The sequence below is a fragment of the Mesoplodon bidens genome, assembly GCF_964165515.1.
Source record: "Mesoplodon bidens genome assembly, chromosome: 1".
Classification (NCBI taxonomy): domain Eukaryota; kingdom Metazoa; phylum Chordata; class Mammalia; order Artiodactyla; family Ziphiidae; genus Mesoplodon; species Mesoplodon bidens.
Window position 1 is genome coordinate 87,368,144 of NC_138176.1, and position 20,573 is coordinate 87,388,716.

Below are 20,573 nucleotides of genomic sequence, written 5' to 3' on the forward strand. Positions count from 1 at the left end.
CCTACTACTTCTTTTCTTATTTTTTAACTATTAGAGCTTTTAATGCTGTAGGTAAGAGTGACTTACTAATAAACATTTTAAAAAGTAATCATCAAAAGCAATTTATTAAATTTATATTTTTTATTATTGATTCTTTCTTCAACTAGCTATTACCATTTACCTTACCTGAATATGTGGATACCACGATTTCGTCATAGCCATCTTTCCCTACACAACCACCCTGGATAGATGTGACACTCTCAGACAACGTCTAAAATAAATTTAAGATCAAGCACGTCATTCATAAAATTTCACAGATATGTGAAATAATAAGCCACAAAAATTATTTTCCTGTCTCCCAACATTCAACATATATTTATTGAATACTTATTATGTGTAGACACTGAGATTGGAAAGGTGAAAATCCTGCACAAATGGCTGAAAATTCCAGTGCTTTTTAATTTGGGGAAAGAAGATTGAAAATGATTCATATATTTGTGTGTACCACTCAGCTACAGTAGTCATCGAATGAGCAAAATCATTTATTTATATAAAGAAATAAGTTTTTTTTTAAAAAAATGACATAAGCGGGGATTCCCTGGCAGTCCAGTGGTTAGGACTCTATGCTTCCACTGCAGGGGGCCTGGGTTCCATCCCTTGTCAGGAAACTAGGATCCTACAAGCCATGTGGCCCAAAAAAAAAAAAAAAAAAAAAAATTACATAAGCAAAACTCTCAATAAATTTAGTTTATTACCTGAATTCCACAGACCACCTCTCATGTGTTTTTCTCCAAATAGTTTTTTAGAAGAATAAAGAAGATGCTAGCTTACATAGAACCTTTAGACAATTTGCTACTATGGAGAGAAACCAAGTTTTTCAGATGATTCAGGGTTTATGTCTCTTTTAAGCAATACTTCCCTAACTTGTCTGACAATAATCATTTGGGTGAGTCAACTAGGAATCTGTATTTTTAACAAGCACTCTAGGTCATTGGCTTTCAAGCTATTTGGAAAGCAAGCAATAAGTTTCATATTGCAATCTGGTATAATTCACACATGAACATACACAACAACAGATATAACTTAAAAGGTTTGTGTTGTACTCTGATATATTCTAATCTATTCTCTTTCATTTAAAAAAAATGTGTTGGCAACCCATTAATGAGTTTGACCAGTAGCTCTGCCAGGTAATTATTATCAGGCAAGGCCCAGAACCATTGTCCTAAAGGAGAAGGTAGAGGGAATGGACACCAGCATTAAAAATGCTAGTTCTCTTCATCCTCCTTGTAAGAGGCAAACCTCTGAGCTATTCTGCAAATCAAGCTATCTTAGCTGTTCCTGAGCTAATTACCTGAGAGATTCAAGTAACAAAGGTTTGATTATACATTTGCATGAAGTTAGGTTCATAGGTGTATTTTTTTTCTTTTTTTTTTTTCTGGCCGCACTGCACATCTTGCAGGAATCTTAGCTCCCCGACCAGGGATGGAACCCGTGCCCCCTGCAAGGGAAGTGCAGAGTCCTAACCACTGGACCACCAGGGAATTCCCCAACAGGTGCATTTTTAACAAGTGTCCCAGTGGATTTCATATACACTAGAATTCTTCAAACTTTTTTGTTCATGTTCTCGCTAAAGTTAATTCTGAAAAAACAAACAAATAAAACTGCATCCATCCCTGTGTACATTTTTAAACTGACTTTCAGATTTTCATCACCACTTTAAATAGTTACAAAGAATGTAATATCTGGAAGTTTTAGAGATTATAATTTTAAAATAAAACTGTCACATAATCACATCCCAATCATACCCAATGAATCTAAATATCAAGACAAATTTATATACACAATTGAATTTAAAATGAAAAAACAAATCCTTCTTTCACAGCTGGAAATTTTACATTGTTCCCTAAACTTCTATTTTCACTCCACTTCCCCCACATATATTTATCTTAATGTAATGTACTCATGCTTGAAATTCTTTTACACTTCTCTGCAACCAAGAAAAAAGAAATAGAATTTTTTTTATCTTCTGTGATTAAAAAGCTCTAAGAATTAGAAATTTCTATTGTCCTAATTATTAACATTTCACAGTTGATCAACAAATATATGTTTTATATTTTTAAATAATAACTAACCACTAAAACAAAATTCTATAGGAAATGTATCTCATGAGACAATTGGACATTTTTTCCTTCTAAATTATTCATATACCACAATTAGTATTAATTATATATTGGTAGAATGAGACTGAGTTCAACATCAGTCCTATTCCTTTTTTTCATCTTCATAGATAGAAGCACTAATCGAGCTTAGTCCCATAAAGATATTGATGACAATGAAAGAAATTTTGTTGTAGAAAGTTCACTCTATTGTTTAAATATCTTCCAAGTTACATACCTAAAATCATCTGATCTACCACTGAAAATGTTTAATGATGTATCATCTGACACCTTGATTAGGTCCTCCTTCTATTTATTGAAAGCAAAACGCTGGAAACCAGCTGACTACAGAATAATGTTTTACCAAGTCAAAAGAGTCACACACATTCTCACTTTCTGAGTGGTTTACTGAGTGACTATTAATTATAACTTACTCTTTCACTCACTTAGAAGTACCTTATTTAACCTGATGTACTCAGAAAAAGTTACAAAAATTAAAAAACTGTTAATTTCTACGTGTTTTTTGTCAATACATTTTAATGAAATTCATTTATCTTATTACTTCAAGTACCTTTTTATAAAAGTCTTGGAGTTGTAGATTTAATTAATTCAACTTACACCTTAAAAAAACAGTCATAGAACCATAACACAGGAGATCATAGACAACATAGTACAGACATGCTTTATATAAGTAACAACATGGAATGCCAATTAGGGGAACTCACAAGAAAATACCTTGGTCACTGCTCAAAATATTGGTGAATAAATATATATTTATAAGTTTAAATTAAAATGTGATGTTTAAGGTATGTACATATTGCCTTTTTATGATCTGCTCCTTAACTTTTTTGATTAACCAACCATCAGTCCAGACTATGTCAGATAAGAGGACTTCTCCTGATTAGGAAAACAATAAAGAGAGTGACATCATGAATCAAGATGAGGCAGCATATTCGCAGCCTTAACACAACATGGAAGCAGTACCTCTATCATCAGACAAACAGAAGAAAGATTGGGAAGAGAGGAATTCTTAGTGCCACACCTGGCAGAGGGGAGACATGCTATGTCATTACTGGGGTTTGGAATAGAAGTCAAAGAGGAAACTTGGGGTCTAAATAGGAAAGTTTCTCAGGGGGTGATGAGAAGAAAATGGGAGATCACCAACACAGGATTATTATGTACTTTTAAGCCTAAACTATTATTTGCATCATTAGCAAGGTAACTTTTTGCACCAAAGAAAGATGAACAAGTACAAAATAAATCCAGAAAATAAGTTGTATAATGTTTTTATCCCCATATTATCTATATAATAATATACTTTATCTATGTACCAAAACATCTGTTATTTACTGATATGCAATTAAAGTAGGTACTGGGAGAACTTTACCACTATTAGAGAAATTAGACAAAGAAAGAAAAGTCCATACTGAGTTGTGGTTTTTTGTTGCTGTCGTTAAACAGCCTCAATACATCATGCATGAGGCAGGATGGGGAAACCCTGGACAGGAGAACACCACTTTATGAAAATGAAAGATTCAGTTTATGCCAGAATGCTTCTCCATGTGACTCTGCACCTTGGGATAAACAAGCTTAATTACACTTAAAATTTGTGAACTAAAAATTACTCTTCTCTAGTATTTCTTCTCATACTGTGGATCTTGGGTGGCAAGAAGTGAAATTGCTACTTTTCCCTCTCTGCTTAAGGATATTTTTGATATTGTCTTAACGATACGAAGTTTATTCCTAAAACACAATCTCATTTATGCTACCTAAACATATAAATGTTACTCCTGTAATCTATTATGCATTATAGAAACTAAGGTAATACATTTAATAATTTGGATACACAGTATTTAGAAATCAAATAAAAAAGTAATTTATTGTTCAGCTTGAGGGCAATAGTCATTTATTCAAACATAAGAGTAGCCTAGAGAAGATTTTGATAATGTCAAAGCAGAGATATTTTAAGCCAAACACAAGATTTTAATATATTTCATTTAATAAAACACAAAGTCAGTCATCTCTATAATTGTTTGATGAATAATAAGCATACATAGTCTTTTTAAAAGTGAACTTACCTGATCAAATCGTAGAACAGGCTCATTTGCATTATCAAAACTATACACTTCCACCATTCCATCATCTCTTCCAACAAGCAAATCTTTAACCCCATCACCCACAATGTCAAAGCTGTCAATACACAAAATACCTTTAAAAAAGGTAAGTGATAAGTTATCAATAAAATTGATATTATAGTAAAAAATATACCAAGTATGAATGAAAAAATATATATATCAAATCAGAGTAGGAAAAAAAAACAGGGTAAGTTAAAACAACTATAGGGCTTCCCTGGTGGCGCGGTGGTTAAGAATCCACCTGCTGATGCAGGGGACATGGGTTTGAGCCCTGGGCCAGGAAGATCCCACGTGCCACGGAGCAACTAAGCCCAGGTGCCACAACTACTGAGCCTGCGCTCTAAAGCCCACAAGCCACAACTACTGAGCCCACGTGCTACAACTACTGAAGCCCACGCACCTAGAGCCCATGCTCCACAACAAGAGAAGCCACAACAATGAGAAACCCGCGCACCGCAACAAAGAGTAGCCTCCGCTCACCACAACTAGAGAAAGCTTGCATGCAGCAACACAGACCCAACACAGGCAAATATAAAAACAAACAAATAAATAAATAAAAATTAAAGTTAAAAAAAACCAAAACAACTATAACAATAACTTCCCAATTGAACTCCATGCCTCTAATTTTGATCTGCTTCCCTACAAACCCACTCTCCACGGAGTGTTTTTGTTTTAGTTTGGTAAATTAGATCACATCATACCCCCACTTACAATTCTCCAATGACTCCCCACTACAGTTAGATTAAAATTCAAACCCCTTTACCAAGGCTCATGAGGACCTTCGTGATTTGGCCTTACCCTACCTCTGTGACTCCATCTCATGCCATACGAATGTATTTAGCCACACTGGTCTTCCTTCTTCTCCTCAAATGAATCGAGTTTACCTCTGCCTCAAGTCCTCTGCCTTTATTTTTTCCTCTTCCTGGACATTCTTTTCCCCTAAATCTTATACATTGTTAACACGTTTTCTTGTCAATCAGATCTCATGCTGTACTTATAAATAGCCATCCAAACCTATCAAGTCAGATATAAATTCCCCTTAGAAAGGTGTAAATTCCTTAGAAAAAAGGAATATTCCCTGACCCGACTGCACTTCTTTGCCTCATACCAAGTACTCCTAAATTCCAATTAATTCCCTACAGCAAAAAACAAAAAATGGTTTTGAGCATAGATTAATGTTATAGATAGACATTAGTCCATAAAAGTCTATCCATCCCTATTTGCTATTAGCATATATTACTTTAAAAATTATGGCAAAAGTATGATAGACCTGCTAAATAAACAAACAGTAAATAAACCTGAGGCAGCTCTGTAAATTGCTAAGTCTGCTATACATTATGAATAAATAAAACAGAATGAACTATATAATGTAGGTTGACCTATCTATCTATCTATCTATCGAACCCACGCCCTTGGAAGTGAAAGCATGGAGTCCTAACCATTGAATCACCAGGAAATTCCCAGTATATTTTATTTAATAATCACTGAAATTCAGAATCTGAATTACATCAAAAACATACCTCCCGACTTCCCTGGTGGTGCAGTGGTTAAGAATCTGCCTGCCAATGCACGGGATACGTATTTGAGCCCTGGTCCAGGAAGATGCCACATGCCGCGGAGCAACTAAGCCAATGTGCCACAACTACTGAGCCTGCGCTCTAGAGCCCATGAGCCACTATTACTGAGCCCACGTGCCACAACTACTGAAGCCCGCGCACCTAGAGACTGTGCTCCGCAACAAGAGAAGCCACCACAATGAGAAGCCCCCGCACTGCAACAAAGAATAGCCTCCGCTCGCCACAACTAGAGAAAGCCCACGCGCAGCAATGAAGACCCAACGCAGCCGAAAATAAAATAATTAATTAATTAATTAATTAATTTAAAAAATATACCTCCCCTCTTTTTCTCATTTCGAATTTCCCACTTGTGTATTGGTTTGGATGTAGTGATCTGAATAAGCCCAAGTTTTCCATCTGACGTTCCAAACAAAAGGTCTTCTCCAGAGTCACCTAGTTATATTTAAAGTCAACATATAGTTATCCCACAACTCACACTATTTCTTTAAAATTGAAATATTTTCAGATGTATTGTCTTTCATGTAAAAATCTCATTTAAAATATTATAAAAAGACGGATTTTAATTAATTTACTTAATTTAGAAGGATGGTTATACATTCACAGAATTTATAACCATAAGAGATAAGACCTTTCCTCATCAACTAATTTTAAGATGAGGAAACTAAAAAATTAAAGTTCAATAACACATTACTGTTAGCAACTGGCAAGTTAGAAGACAATTGTCTGTATTCCAGTTCATGTTCTTCCTACAATTTCCCATTTTCACTTAATATATAATTAAATGATTAAAAAACCTGAAATATCTAAACTTAAATAACGTAACTCACTCCCTTATTTGATTGTCAAAAATAAAGCCCTGATTACCGCCATTTCCATTGTGTAGGGCTAAAACAGTAGGTGGGCCAGGAACTTCAATTTCATACATCACATCAGATCCCTGAAGGAGAACAAAAATTTTTTAACTAAAACAGAAGACAAATTTAAAATAATATAGGTATTCATAGATAATATCAATATTCATATAAAGAACCCTGGAATAAAACTACTGAAAAAAACTAGATTGTGAATATTAACTTCTATTTGTTAGCAGTTCTGCACATGTCAACTCATTTTATAATAGAAATATACATATATAAAATATAAAGAGTGAGGAAATAAATATTTCAAATATCCTCCACTTTGAATACTTTTCACTTTAGGTATTTGTTTGCCTGAAAACTTGACACTGGTAAATTCCCCTATCAAAACTTTCCAGGAACAAGTTGTTTCCTCTGTCCTCTCTAACTCAAGGGATTTAACTTAGAGCACATTCAAACAGACTCAGAAAACTCTGGCCTTGCCTTTGGGTATTTCCAAAACCCACTCTAGTAAGAGGCAGAATGACCTGCAATTTACATAAGAAAACAGTTAAATCCTTTTATTTGTCTTTTTTTCAATTTTGTCACTTATAATGCATAGTATTTGCATAGTATTTGTGAAGCTGTTAAAGAATGAGGTAGAAGTATTAAATTCACATAGAAAAAATATGATAAATCACTCAATGAAAAAACATTGGCAAAATTACAGTAAATCTGGTATACCATTATTGTTTAAAATTTTTAAATATATATAGAATATATAAGAGCCATATGCTTTATATTTTATTTAGAAAAACATGAGAAATTCACAGATATCTACATGTAACTATATAAACACAAAAGAATACACACAAAACTGTTTTAAAAAGGCTACCTTTGGGGTAACGGATTGCCTACAAAGGCAGAGGGGGAGTAGGGGAAAAGTGTGCAGGGCAGAGGAAAGACTTCAACTTTTTACTTTCCACAAATACTTAGTGAATTTTTTTTTACAATTAGCATATGGATCTCTTATTAAACAAAGCAGAATCCTAGAATTCTGCCATATCAATTTCTAAATGGGTGTGAGCCAACTCGTTAAAAGCCTTATTCAAACAACTCATATTTGGGAACAGGCTAGGGGAGAAATTAATCATTCATGCCCCTAGAGTGAACCTTGAACATTATTTTAATTCCCCATAGAGAAAAAAAAAAAAAAAGAACTTCACAGAATCACTGGATTTCTTCTACAAAAGGGCTGGTGCCGAGACAGGCCATCTAACTATGAAATTCCAAAGAGTGAGATATCCTTTGGTGGTACAGAATAAACAGCAAGACTTTTTGTTCAATTGCACTATCACCCTAAATTTTGATCCAATTAATCCACTTGTTATATGTTATTTACATCTAAACTTTGTTTTATGGGTCTTGGGGTGTGTGTGTGTGTGTGCGTGTGCGTGTGTGTGTGTGTGTGAGAGAGAGAGACAGAGAGAGAGACAGAGAGAGACAGAGAGAGAGAGAGAGAGAGAGAGAGAGAGAGGATATGTCTATTTTATTGAAAGTCACTTTTGGAATTCCCTGCTGGTCCAGTGGTTAGGACTCAGCACTTTCACCGCCGAGGGTCTGGGTTCAATCCCTGGTCTGGGAATTAAGATCCCGCAAGCTGTGTGGTGCGGCCAAAAAAAAAAAGTCACTTTCAAGAAGACAGTTGTAATTAGTACTACTAATAACAGTGGCCTTAAGTAGTTGTCTTAGCCAATCATGGTTTTTAATAGAAATATAAAGATAGTAGATGCTTTTTCAAATATTTACTGAGGGCTTATTCTGTTCAACATACTGTAATAAATGCTGGGTAAATTCAAATGATACAACCCTGATCTCAACTCTCTCCTGTTAAAGATTAACACCCTCTCCTCAACCCAATTTCCTCCTTTAATTTGATTTTTTGGGAGAGGGGAGGGTGATGGAGGAAATAAAAAAAAAGGGGGGGCTTCCCTGGTGGCTCAGTGGTTGAGAGTCCGCCTGCCAAGGCAGGGGACACGGGTTCATGCCCCGGTCCGGGAAGATCTCACATGCCATGGAGCGGCTAAGCCCATGAGCCATGGCCACTGAGTCTGTGCGTCCAGAGCCTGTGCTCCACGACGGGAGAGGCCACAACAGTGAGAGGCCCGCGTACCGCAAAAAAAAAAAAAAAAAAAAAGGAAAAGCTAGGAAGGGTTCCCTATAGCAAAGGCATTAGATTCTTATTGTACTAACTCATATATTATGTGTGGGGGGAAAAGTGTCCTTTCTTCCATATATGCCTCTCTAAAAACTTGTCAAAGATTTCTACACATTCGCCTCAAGTAAAAAAAAATAAAACTTAGTTTGTTAATTAAAATATTTTTAAAATTTTTCAAGATATAATTTTAAGATATTTAAAGTGGCAGTAGTCACTAAAGTAATTTATCTCAAGTATATACTGTTCAGCAATATTTTTTTACCTAAATTATGAAAAACTATAAAAATGCAAATAACAGCAACCTGTAAAACTCTGAGTACTCTGTCCTGGCAGGCCAACACCGGTACATCATGAAGTACTCTTTCCACTGGAAGGCAGATGACGTCATTGATTTTGTCTCCAGAAAGGTAATAATGTTGGTCTTTGCAGTCACAATAATGGTTATAGATATAACTTGCACTGAGAAAAAGGTCTGAGCCAGATATGTGCCTGAGAATATTAAAAGTAATTTAAGATTCAGGAAGCTCCTGAATTATTTTCAGAGATGAAAATAAAATTTTATTTATGTACAGTTTACTATCATTTTATCACAGACTCAGAGGACACTTTTTGTTTGTTTTCGTTTCCCCCACTTAATTTCTAGCCTTTTGGTAAAGCATTGATTTTGAAAGCTGAAAATGAGGTTCTACAGGCTTCAGGCTTCTCAAAAGTTGAGCTCAGAAAAACTGAAAACAAAGACAAGATAATGGTAATATTCACTGTCTGTATCTGAAGACAATTACTATATCAAAAAGTAACTTTTTTGAATGTGTACTATGTGCCAAGCACTGTCCTAAGTGACTTACATGTATTAGCTCAATCCGCATAACTTTATAAACTAGGGACCATTATTATCCCTTTTTAAGGAGAATAATAAAATGTTAAGTAACTTGCATAAAGGCACAGAACTAGTAGACAGTAGACTGGATTGCAACTCAGTTTTTAACTCTACAGTTAGCTTTCTTACTACCACACTGAATATAATAAGGCTATCTGAACTGGATCTACTTGAAACTAAATAACAAACAGTGGAAAAAAATGACTTCACTAGAATTTTAACTTGAAAAAAGAAATAATAACTTCATTTCAAATTATATTTAACAAAATTTAGATAATCACAACTATGTTATAATTCTTATAATGAATCAAGTTTCCACTGGGGAGCTAAAATTTTTGACAAAAATTATACACTAGTATATTATCTTCACTTCTAGATAGCTATCACCACGTGATCATAAAGAGGGTATTTATTTGACGGTTTCACCTACTTTTCCACTTCTCCTCTAAGGTCTATATTAAAAATTTTTTGACACTAAAATTATCCTATAATGATCCTCATTGATTTTCTCTTCTTCAATTATTGTTCAAATGGCTTCACTCTGTGGCTCTGCATACGATTTCAGAAGTTCTCTTAAGAGAGGGCAGACAGCAGAAGCAAGAAGAACTACAATTCCACACCCTGTGGAAGGAAAACCTCATACATAGAAAGATAGACAAAATGAAAAGGCAGAGGACTTTGTACCAGATGAAGGAGCAAGAAAAACCCCAGAAAAACAACTAAATGGAGTGGAGATAGGCAACCTTGCAGAAAAAGAATGCAGAAAAAGAATTCAGAATAATGATAGTGAAGATGATCCAGGACCTCAGAAAAAGAATGGAGGCAAAAATCAAGAAGATGCAAGAAATGTTTTTAAAAAACCTAGAAGGATTAAAGAACAAACAAAGAGAGATGAACAATACAATAACTGAAATGAAAAATACACTAGAAGGAATCAACAGCAGAATAACTGAGGCAGAAGAACAGATAAGTAACCTGGAAGACAGAATGGTGGAATTCACTGCTGTGGAACAGAATAAAGAAGAAAGAATAAAGAGAAATGAAGACAGCCTAAGAGACCTCTGGCACAACATTAAACATAACAACATTCACATTATAGGGGTTCCAGAGGAGAAGAGAGAGAGAAAGGACCAGAGAAAATATTTGAAGAGATTATAGTCGAAAACTTCCCTAACATGGGAAAGGAAATAGCCACCCAAGTCCAGGAAGTGCAGAGAGTCCCAGGCAGGATAAACCCAAGGAGAAACGTGCTGAGACACATAGTAATCAAATTGACAAAAACTAAAGACAAAGAAAAATTACTGAAAGCAACAAGGGAAAAATGACAAATAACATACAAGGGAACTCCCATAAGGTTAACAGCTGATTTCTCAGCAGAAACTCTACAGGCCAGAATGGAGTGACACAATATATTTAAAGTGATGAAAGTGAAGAACCTACAACCCAGATTACTCGGCAAGGATCTCATTCAGATTTGACGGAGAAATCAAAAGCTTTACAGACAAGCAAAAGCTAAGAGAATTCAGCAGCACCAAACCAGCTCTACAACAAATGCTAAAAGAACTTCTCTAAGTGGGAAACACATGAGAAGAAAAGGACCTACAAAAACAAACCCATGACAATTAAGAAAATGGTATTAGGAACATACATATTGATAATTACCTTAAACGTGAGTGGACTAAATGCTCCAACCAAAAGACACAGGCTCGCTGAATGGATACAAAAACAAGACCCATATAGGCTGTCTACAAGAGACCCACTTCAGACCTAGGAACACATACAGACAATGTGAGTGGATGGAAAAAGATACTGCATGCAAATGGAAATCAAAAGAAAGCTGGAGTAGCAATTTTCATATCAGATAAAATAGACTTTAAAATAAAGAATGTTACAAGAGACAAGGAGGGACACTACATAATGATCAAGAGATCAATCCAAGAAGATATAACAATTATAAATATATATGCACCCAACATAGGAGCACCTCAATAGATAAGGCAACTGCTAACAGCTATAAGAGAGAAAATTGACAGTAACACAATTATAGTGGGGGACTTTAACACCTCACTTACACCAATGTACAGATCATCCAGACAGAAAATTAATAAGGAAACACAAGCTTTAACTGACACAACAGACCAGATAGATTTAATTGATTTTTATAGGACATTCTATCCAAAAACAGCAGATTACACGTTCTTCTCAGAACATTCTCCAGGATAGATCACATCTTGGGTCACAAATCAAGCCTCGGTAAATTTAAGAAAACTGAAATCATATCAAGCATCTTTTCCAAACACAGCACTATGAGACTAGAAGTCAATTACAGGGAAAAAATGTAAAAAACACAAACACATGGAGGCTAAACAATACACTACTTAATAACCAAGAGATCACTGAAGAAATCAAAAAATACCTAGAGACAAATGAAACACGATGATTCAAAACCTATGGGATGCAGCAAAAGCAGTTCTAAGAGGGAAGTTTATAGCTATAAAAGCCTACCTCAAGAAACAAGAAATATCTCAAATAAACTATCTAACCTTATACCTAAAGGAACTAGAAAAGGAGAACAACCAAACCCAACGTTGGTGGAAGGAAAGAAATCATAAAGATCAGAGCAGAAATAAATGAAATAGAAACAAAGAAAACAACAGCAAAGATCAATAAAATTAAAAGCCGGTTCTTTGAGAAGATACACAAAATTGATAAACCTTTAGCCAGACTCATGAAGAAAAAGAGGGAGAGGACTCAAATCAATAAAATTAGAAATGAAAAAGGATAAGTTACAATGGACACCACAGAAATACAAAGCATCACAAGAGACTACTACAAGCAATTCTATGCCAATAAAATGGACAACCTGGAAGAAATGGACAAATTCTTAGAGACGTATAAACTTCCAAGACTGAACCAGGAAGAAATAGAAAATATGAACCAGAACAATCACAAGTAATGAAATTGAAACTGTCATTAAAAATCTTCCAACAAACAAGAGTCCAGGACCAGATGTCTTCAGAGGTGAATTCTATCAAACATTTAGAGAAGAGCTAACACTCATCCTTCTCAAACTCTTTCAAAAAATCGCAGAGGAAGGAACACTCCCAAATTCATTCTATGAGGCCACCATCACCCTGATACCAAAACCAGACAAAGATACTACAAAAAAAGAAAATTACAGACCAATGTCACTGATGAATACAGTGCAAAAATCCACAACAAAATACTAGCAAACAGAATCCAACAACACATTAAAAGGATCATACACCATGATCAAGTGGAATTTATCCCAGGGATGCAAGGATTCTTCAATATACGCAAATCAATCAGTGTGATACACATTAACAAATTGAAGAAGAAAAACCATATGATCATCTCAATAGATGCATAAAAAGCTTTTGAAAACATTCAACACTGATTTATGATAAAAACTCTCCAGAAAGTGGACATAGAAGGAAGCTACTTCAACATAATAAAGGCCGTATATGACAAACCCACAGCAAACATCATTCTCAACAGTGAAAAACTGAAAGCATTTCCTCTAAGATCAGGAACAAGACAAGGATGTCCACTCTTGCCACTATTATTTAACACAGTTTTGGCAGTCCTAGTCACGGCAGTCAGAGAAGAAAAAGAAATAAAAGGAATACAAATTGGAAAAGAAGTAAAACTGTCACTGTTTGCAGATGACATGATACTATACATAGAGAATCCTAAAGATGCCATCAGAAAACTACTAGAGCTAATCAATGAATTTGGTAAAATTGCAGGATACAAAATTGATGCACACAAATCTCTTGCATTCCTATACACTAACAACGAAAGAGCAGAAAGAGAAATTAAGGAAACAATACCATTCACCACTGCAACAAAAGGAATAAATACCTAGGAATAAAGCTACCTAAGGAGGTAAAAGACCTGTATGCAGAAAAGTATAAGACACTGATGAAAGAAGTTAAAGATGCTACAAACAGATGGAGAGATATACCATGTTCATGGATTGGAAGAATCAATATTGTGAAAATGACTATACTGCCCAGGGTAACCTACAGATTCAATGCAATCCCTAACAAATTACCAGTGGCATTTTTTACAGAAATAGAACAAAAAATCTTAAAATTTGTATGGAGACACAAAAGACCCTGAATGGCCAAAGCAGTTTTGAGGGAAAAAAATGGAGCTGGAGGAATCAGACTCCCTGACTTCAGACTATACTACAAAGCTACAGTAATCAAGACAATGTGGTACTGGCACAGAAACAGAAATATAGATCAATGGAACAGGATAGAAAGCCCAGAGATAAACCCAAACACCTATGGTCAACTAATCTATGACAAAGGAGGCAAGGATATACAATGGAGAAAAGACAGTCTCTTCAATAAGTGGTGCTGGGGAAAGTGGACAGCTACATGTAAAAGAATGAAATTAGAACACTCCCTAACACCATACACAAAAATAAACTCAAAATGGATTCGAGACCTAAATGTAAGACTGGATGCTGTAAAACTCTTAGAGGAAAACATAAGAAGAACACTCTTTGACATAAATCCCAGCAAGATCTTTTTTGATCCATCTCCTAGAGTAATGGAAATAAAAATGAAGACAAACAAATGGGACCTAATGAAACTTAAAAGCTTTTGCAAAGCAAAGGAAACTACAAACAAGACAAAAAGACAACCCTCAGAATGGGATAAAATATTTGCAAACGAATCAACAGAAAAAGGATTAATCTCTAAAATATATAAACAGCTCATGCAGCTCAATATTAAAAAAACAAACAACCCAATCCAAAAATGGGCAGAAGGCTTAAATAGACATTTCTCTAAAGAAGACATACAGATGGCCAAAAAACACATGAAAGGATGCTCAACATCACTAATTATTAGAGAAATGCAAATCAAAACTACAATGAGGTATCACCTCACACCAGTTAGAATGGGCATCATCAGAAAATCTACAAACAACAAATGCTGGAGAGGGTGTGGAGAAAAGGGAGCCCTCTTGCACTGTTGGTGGGAATGTAAATTGATACAGCCGCTATGAAGCTCAGTATGAAGGTTCCTTAAAAAACTAAAAATAGAATTACCATATGACCCAGCAATCGCACTACTGGGCATATACCCAGAGAAAACCATAATTCAAAGAGACGCATGGGGCTTCCCTGGTGGCGCAGTGGTTGAGAGTCCGCCTGCTGATGCAGGGGACACGGGTTCGTGCCCCGGTCTGGGAAGATCCCACATGCCGCAGAGCGGCTGGGCCCGTGAGCCATGGCCACTGAGCCTGCACGTCCGGAGCCTGTGCTCTGCAACGGGAGAGGCCACGGCAGTGAGAAGCCCGCGTACCGCAAGAAAAAAAACAAAAAAAAACAAAAAAACAAAAAACAAAGAGACGCATGCACCCCAATGTTCATTGCAGCACTATTTACAATAGCCAGGTCATGGAAGCAACCTAAATGCCCATCAGCAGATGAATGGATAAAGAAGATGTGGTACATATATACAATGGAATATTACTCAGCCATAAAAAGGAACGAAATTGGGTCATTTGTAGAGACGTAGATGGATCTAGAGACTGTCTAGAGTGTAGTAAGTCAGAAAGAGAAAAACAAGTATCGTATATTAACGCATATATGTGGAACCTAAAAAAATGGTACAGATGAACCGGTTTGCAGGGCAGAAATAGAGACACAGATGTAGAGAACAAACGTATGGACACCAAGGGGGAAAAGTGGCAGGGGGCTGGTGGTGGTGGGGTGAATTGGGAGATTGGGATTGACATATATACACTAATATGTATAAAATAGATAACTAATAAGAACATGCTGTTTAAAATAAATAAAAAGTTCTCTTAATATAATTTTTATCAACTTAATGAAATTCTAAATCTCTTACAAGATTTGAAATTTCATTTTCAAATCCATCTGCATTATAAGCAGGGAAGGATTAATGAGTGGTAATCAATTGTATAAGTGGTCAGTTTTCTTACTGAATATTGTCAAGTTATAATCTTGTTTTCCCATGCAACCTTATCAATGTGGTGATTCAGATAATAAATTTTCAAAAACTGAGTAAAGAACCTTTCCATCCTACCTCTGCCACTCCAGTAAAAACATTTAAGAAACTAGCTAAAGAGACTATTGGCTGGGAAACTCCTTAGCTTCCTCATACCTCAACCCATATACCTTTCTGAATGTGGAGGTATGCTAATAATTACCTACTTTGGTTTTAGTATTTCACAATTATCACTGGCCATGTCTATCTAGAAAAGCATTTCTAGAAATGAATGGTATTCTTATTAAGCCACTGAAATTACTTCCACTTGCCACTGTTTAATTCTTATCTAATCTCACCAAACCTAAGTTTTACAGCCCAGACATCAGGACACATGCTGTGCATTATACAGAATTACACAGGGCAGCTATACATTAATAGAACTCTGGATCAGTAGTTTCCAAACCAAGGTCTGCCTGCTTATATAACATGGCTGCATAGGATTCAAATGAAAAACTGTTCTTTTAACCCACTGCTAATAATTCTGATTCTGCAGGTATGAGGTAGGACAAGGAATCTATTGTTTAAAGCTTCCAAGGGCTTCTCCTAAGTAGCAGCTTTGAAGAACCGTGGATAGATACACTTTAAAGCTTCTTCCAGTTCTCCATGATTCAAAAACTAAAATTTTAATTGCAAAATTTCACATAGCAGGAAGCCATTAAGGAAGCTATTTTTCACTTAGAGTCTTACCTGACTCACCTGAAATTATACCTTTTTGGTAGTCATTAACTTCGATGGCCAGCCTTTTAACAAAATGATGCTACCTCAAAATCAGAACTACCAGAGACAGCAAAGCAACAGGAACTTAAATATCTGGAGATTTTCTTTCACTTCTTTTATACTTTGAACATGAAACACAACTGAACTAACTAGTCAAAAATGAAGCTATAAATAATATAAATGTCTTAAAAAGATAAGATTTCAACACCCAATTGATTTTGTATTGACTCCAGGTCAAATTTAATTTCCGACTAATAAAGTATCTTTAATTATTTCCCAGATAACCTACTAAGACGTGATACTTAATCTGATGTTTGTCACCTATCCAAAATATTGTAAATGGATATGTAAAAATAAAAAAGAGAATAAACATACATAGCTTTAATGTTTTCAGTGAGGTTTGTTTCAAAAGAGAGAAACTGTTTTCCTCTCTTTGTGAAGCCTCTAATTTCAGATCCTGCAGCAATAAAAATTTTCTCCTGGGGCGTGTTAAGAACCCCTCCTAGTTCCAATCTGGCAATCTTCTGCCCAGGTAAAGTCTTGAAGACTGTCTGCAAAAATCATTGAGGAAACAATTAAGTACACAAATTTATTCCAAGTATTTTCTTTTACCATAAAAAATGTTGTGATTTTAAACTTACAAAATATTATAGTTCTAAATAGGAACACCTTTAGATACAAATGTATCCAGTGGTCTTCTGGGTTTTTTGCTAAATATCTTCAAACTTTGCAACGTTTATTCCCACACACATTGCATTTCAATGACATCATTAAAATCTAAACTCTTGCAATTCAAAGTAGGGTTTGCTAAGCAGCAGCATTAGCATCACTTACCTTATTAGAAAAGCAGACTCTCAGGCCCAACCCCAGATTTACTGAAGGAGAGTCTGCATTTTACCAAGATTCCTCAGCTGGTTCCAGTGGATATGTTTTTATACCTTAATCATCTTTATAAAACTAATCTCTCCTGGTTCTCTTACAATTTTATAAATTTTAGTAGTATAAATAAAGGACTGTAGAATTTACTAAAAACCTGAGCATATAACTTCATATCTCTCTATTTAATTGGAAACATTTGCATCCTTAGTTTATTCCTCGTTATTTTATATTTTATTATTGGCATCAGTTTCTTCCCTTCACCGCCAATGACTTATACACAGAGAATAAAATATCTGGAAGGATATATGAACAATGGAAACACTGAGTTTCTGATAGTTTTTACCCTCTTCATCTTTTTGCAAATTTCATATAATGTAGAATGAATATAAGAGTTCACATCTCAGACCCATCACTTGTAAACTATGATCTGGGAATATGATGACATAAAACTCACTTCCTGGGCTTCCCTGGTGGCGCAGTGGTTGAGAGTCCGCCTGCCGATGCAGGGGACACGGGTTCGTGCCCCTATCCCGGAAGATCCCACATGCCGCGGAGCGGCTGGGCCCGCGAGCCATGGCCGCGGAGCCTGTGTGTCCGGAGCCTGTGCTCCGCAACGGGAGAGGCCACAGCAGTGAGAGGCCCGCGTACAGCAAAAAAAAAAAAAAAAAAAAAAAAAACTCACTTCCTTGGTTAGGTTATATTAAGTGGCAAAGGTGATGCGATGGTCACGTTCATGTTACACTGTTATATAAGACTCCATCTTAGCAGACTGGACAGATTTCCCTGTTGGCCTGAAGCAGCAGTTCACCATGTTGTTCAAGGGCCTGGGAGAAGAGCGCATGGCAGGGAATTGTGGCGGGCCTCAGGACGCTGAAAGCACGCCCTGGCTTACAGACAGCAATAAAGTGGGGACCTCAGTCTAACAACAGTAAAGAACCGAATTCTTCCAACAACTACATGGGCTTGGAACAGGACTCTGAGCTCCAGAAAGAAATAGAGCCTGGCTGTACCTGTGTTGCATCCACGTGAGGCCTCGAGCTTGGACTCCTGCCCCGTGAGATAATAAATGTGTTTCGTTTTAAGCCCCTAAATTTGAGGTAACTTGTTACACAGCATAAAAAACTAACATATCACCCTATGCTGTCAAAGATGTTTTACAAATGGCTAGCAAATGATTCTCATGCTGCCTGTAATCTCATACTTCATATGACTACTTCCCTCAACCTATTTTTCATTATGCTTTAGAAAAAATTTTAATGTAGGAGTATTCAAAAGGTACACATACCACTGCTTCTCCCTTCTTCATGCCAAAGCACATAACTACTCCATCATGATCTCCAACAACCACCTGTAACAGATTGAAGAGAATCTAAAATTACTGTTATTATGCCCTACTAACTTATATGGGGAAAACAAGATTCTCAATATATAAATTATGATTTTAAAAGTAGAGATGAGAAAATCTAGTAAAGACATCCCCACAAAAAATATCCACCAAAGAATGGTAAGAAAGGGCCAAAGAGAAGGCTATGAAGAGTTGTTATGGAAGTACCTGGCTTTCTGTTCTGTTCCTACAAGGTAAACAGAACAAGAAAATAGAGACAGAAATGGCAAGGAGGCAATTTTTTTTCCTTTAACTGGAGCATAAGAACATTTTAAGATTAACTTTTAAAACATTATAAGGCACTTCCCTGGTGGAGTAGTGGTTAAGAGTCAGCCTGCGAATGCAGGGGACACGGGTTTGAGCCCTGGTCCGGGAAGATCCCACATGCCACGGAGCAGCTAAGCCCGTGCACCACAACTACTGAGCATGAGCTCTAGAGCCCGCAAGCCACAACTACTGAGCCCGAGTGCCACAACTACTGAAGCTTGCGTGCCTAGAGCCCATGCTCCGCAACAAGAGAAGCCACCGCAATGAGAAGCCCGCTGCACCGCAACGAAGAGTAGCCTCTGCTCACTGCAACTAGAGAAAGACCACACGCAGCAACAAAGACCCAACATAGCCAAAAATAAATAAATAAATTTATATATAAAAAAAATTATCAAAATGAGGTTGTGACAGACCTATTTGATATTTTTAAAACTTTTTCCTTTTATTTTTATTGACGTATAGTTGATTTACCTAATTAAACTTAAAAGCTTTTGCAAAGCAAAGGAAACCATCAAAAAAACGAAAAGACAACCTATCGAATGGCTGAAAACATTTGCAAATAATAAGACCAATAAGGGGTTAATATCTAAAATGTGTAAGCAGCTCATACAACTTAACATTAAAAAAAACAAACAACCTGATTAAAAAATGGGCAGAAGACCTGAACAGACATTTTTCCAAAAAGGAAATGCAGACGGCCAACAGTCACATGAAAAGATGCTCAACACCGCTACTCATCAGGGAAATGCAAATCAAAACCACAATGAGATATCACCTCACACCAGTCAGAATGGCTATCATCAAAAAGAACACAAATAACAAATGTTGGCGAGGATGTGCAGAAAAGGGAAACCCTCGTACACTGTTGGTGGGAATGTAAATTGGCGCAGCCACAGTGGAGAACAGTACGGAGGTTCCTCAAACAACTAAAAATAGAACTACCATATGACCCAGCAATGCCACTCCTGGGTATATATCCAAAAAAACCCAAAAACATGAATTCGAAAAGGTACATGCACCCTAATGTTCACAGCGGCATTATTTACAGTTGCCAAGATATGGAAGGAACCTAAGCGTCCATCAACAGATGATGGATAAAGAATACTACTCAGCCATAAAAAAGAATGAAATTTTGCCTTTTGCAACAACATGGATGGACTTGGAGGGCATTATGCTAAGTGAAATAAGTCAGACAGAGAATGACAAACTATATGATAACATTTGTATGCAGAATCTAAAAAATACAGCAAACTAGTGAATATTAAAAAAAGAAGTAGCAGACTCACAGATATAGAAAACAAACTGCCAGTGGTTACCAGTGGGGAGAGGGAAGGAGGAGGGGCAACACAGGAGTAGGGGATTAAGAGATACAAACTACTATGTATAAAATAAGCTACAAGGATATATGGTATAACACAGGGAATACAGCCAATACTTTATAATAACTATAAATGGAATATAACCTTGAAAATTATGAATCACTATATTGTACACC

The 20,573-nt window shown here is 36.1% G+C and overlaps 1 protein-coding gene across 4 annotated transcripts in view; it reads right to left on the bottom strand.

The window, feature by feature from the left end:
* BBS7 (Bardet-Biedl syndrome 7) overlaps window positions 1–20,573 on the bottom strand; it is a 44,893-nt gene that overhangs the window by 21,674 nt on the left and 2,646 nt on the right. For 3 of the 4 annotated variants that reach the window (XM_081240736.1, XM_081240735.1, XM_081240737.1), the window contains exons 3-9: window positions 18,713–18,775; window positions 16,924–17,099; window positions 9,204–9,390; window positions 6,712–6,784; window positions 6,163–6,279; window positions 4,214–4,344; window positions 166–250 (exon numbers count right to left, since the gene is read on the bottom strand). In XM_081240736.1, the coding sequence (XP_081096862.1) occupies window positions 166–250; window positions 4,214–4,344; window positions 6,163–6,279; window positions 6,712–6,784; window positions 9,204–9,390; window positions 16,924–17,099; window positions 18,713–18,775 (832 nt within the window). The remainder of the gene's footprint in view (window positions 1–165; window positions 251–4,213; window positions 4,345–6,162; window positions 6,280–6,711; window positions 6,785–9,203; window positions 9,391–16,923; window positions 17,100–18,712; window positions 18,776–20,573) is intronic. The other variant, XM_081240738.1, reaches the window with a different exon arrangement.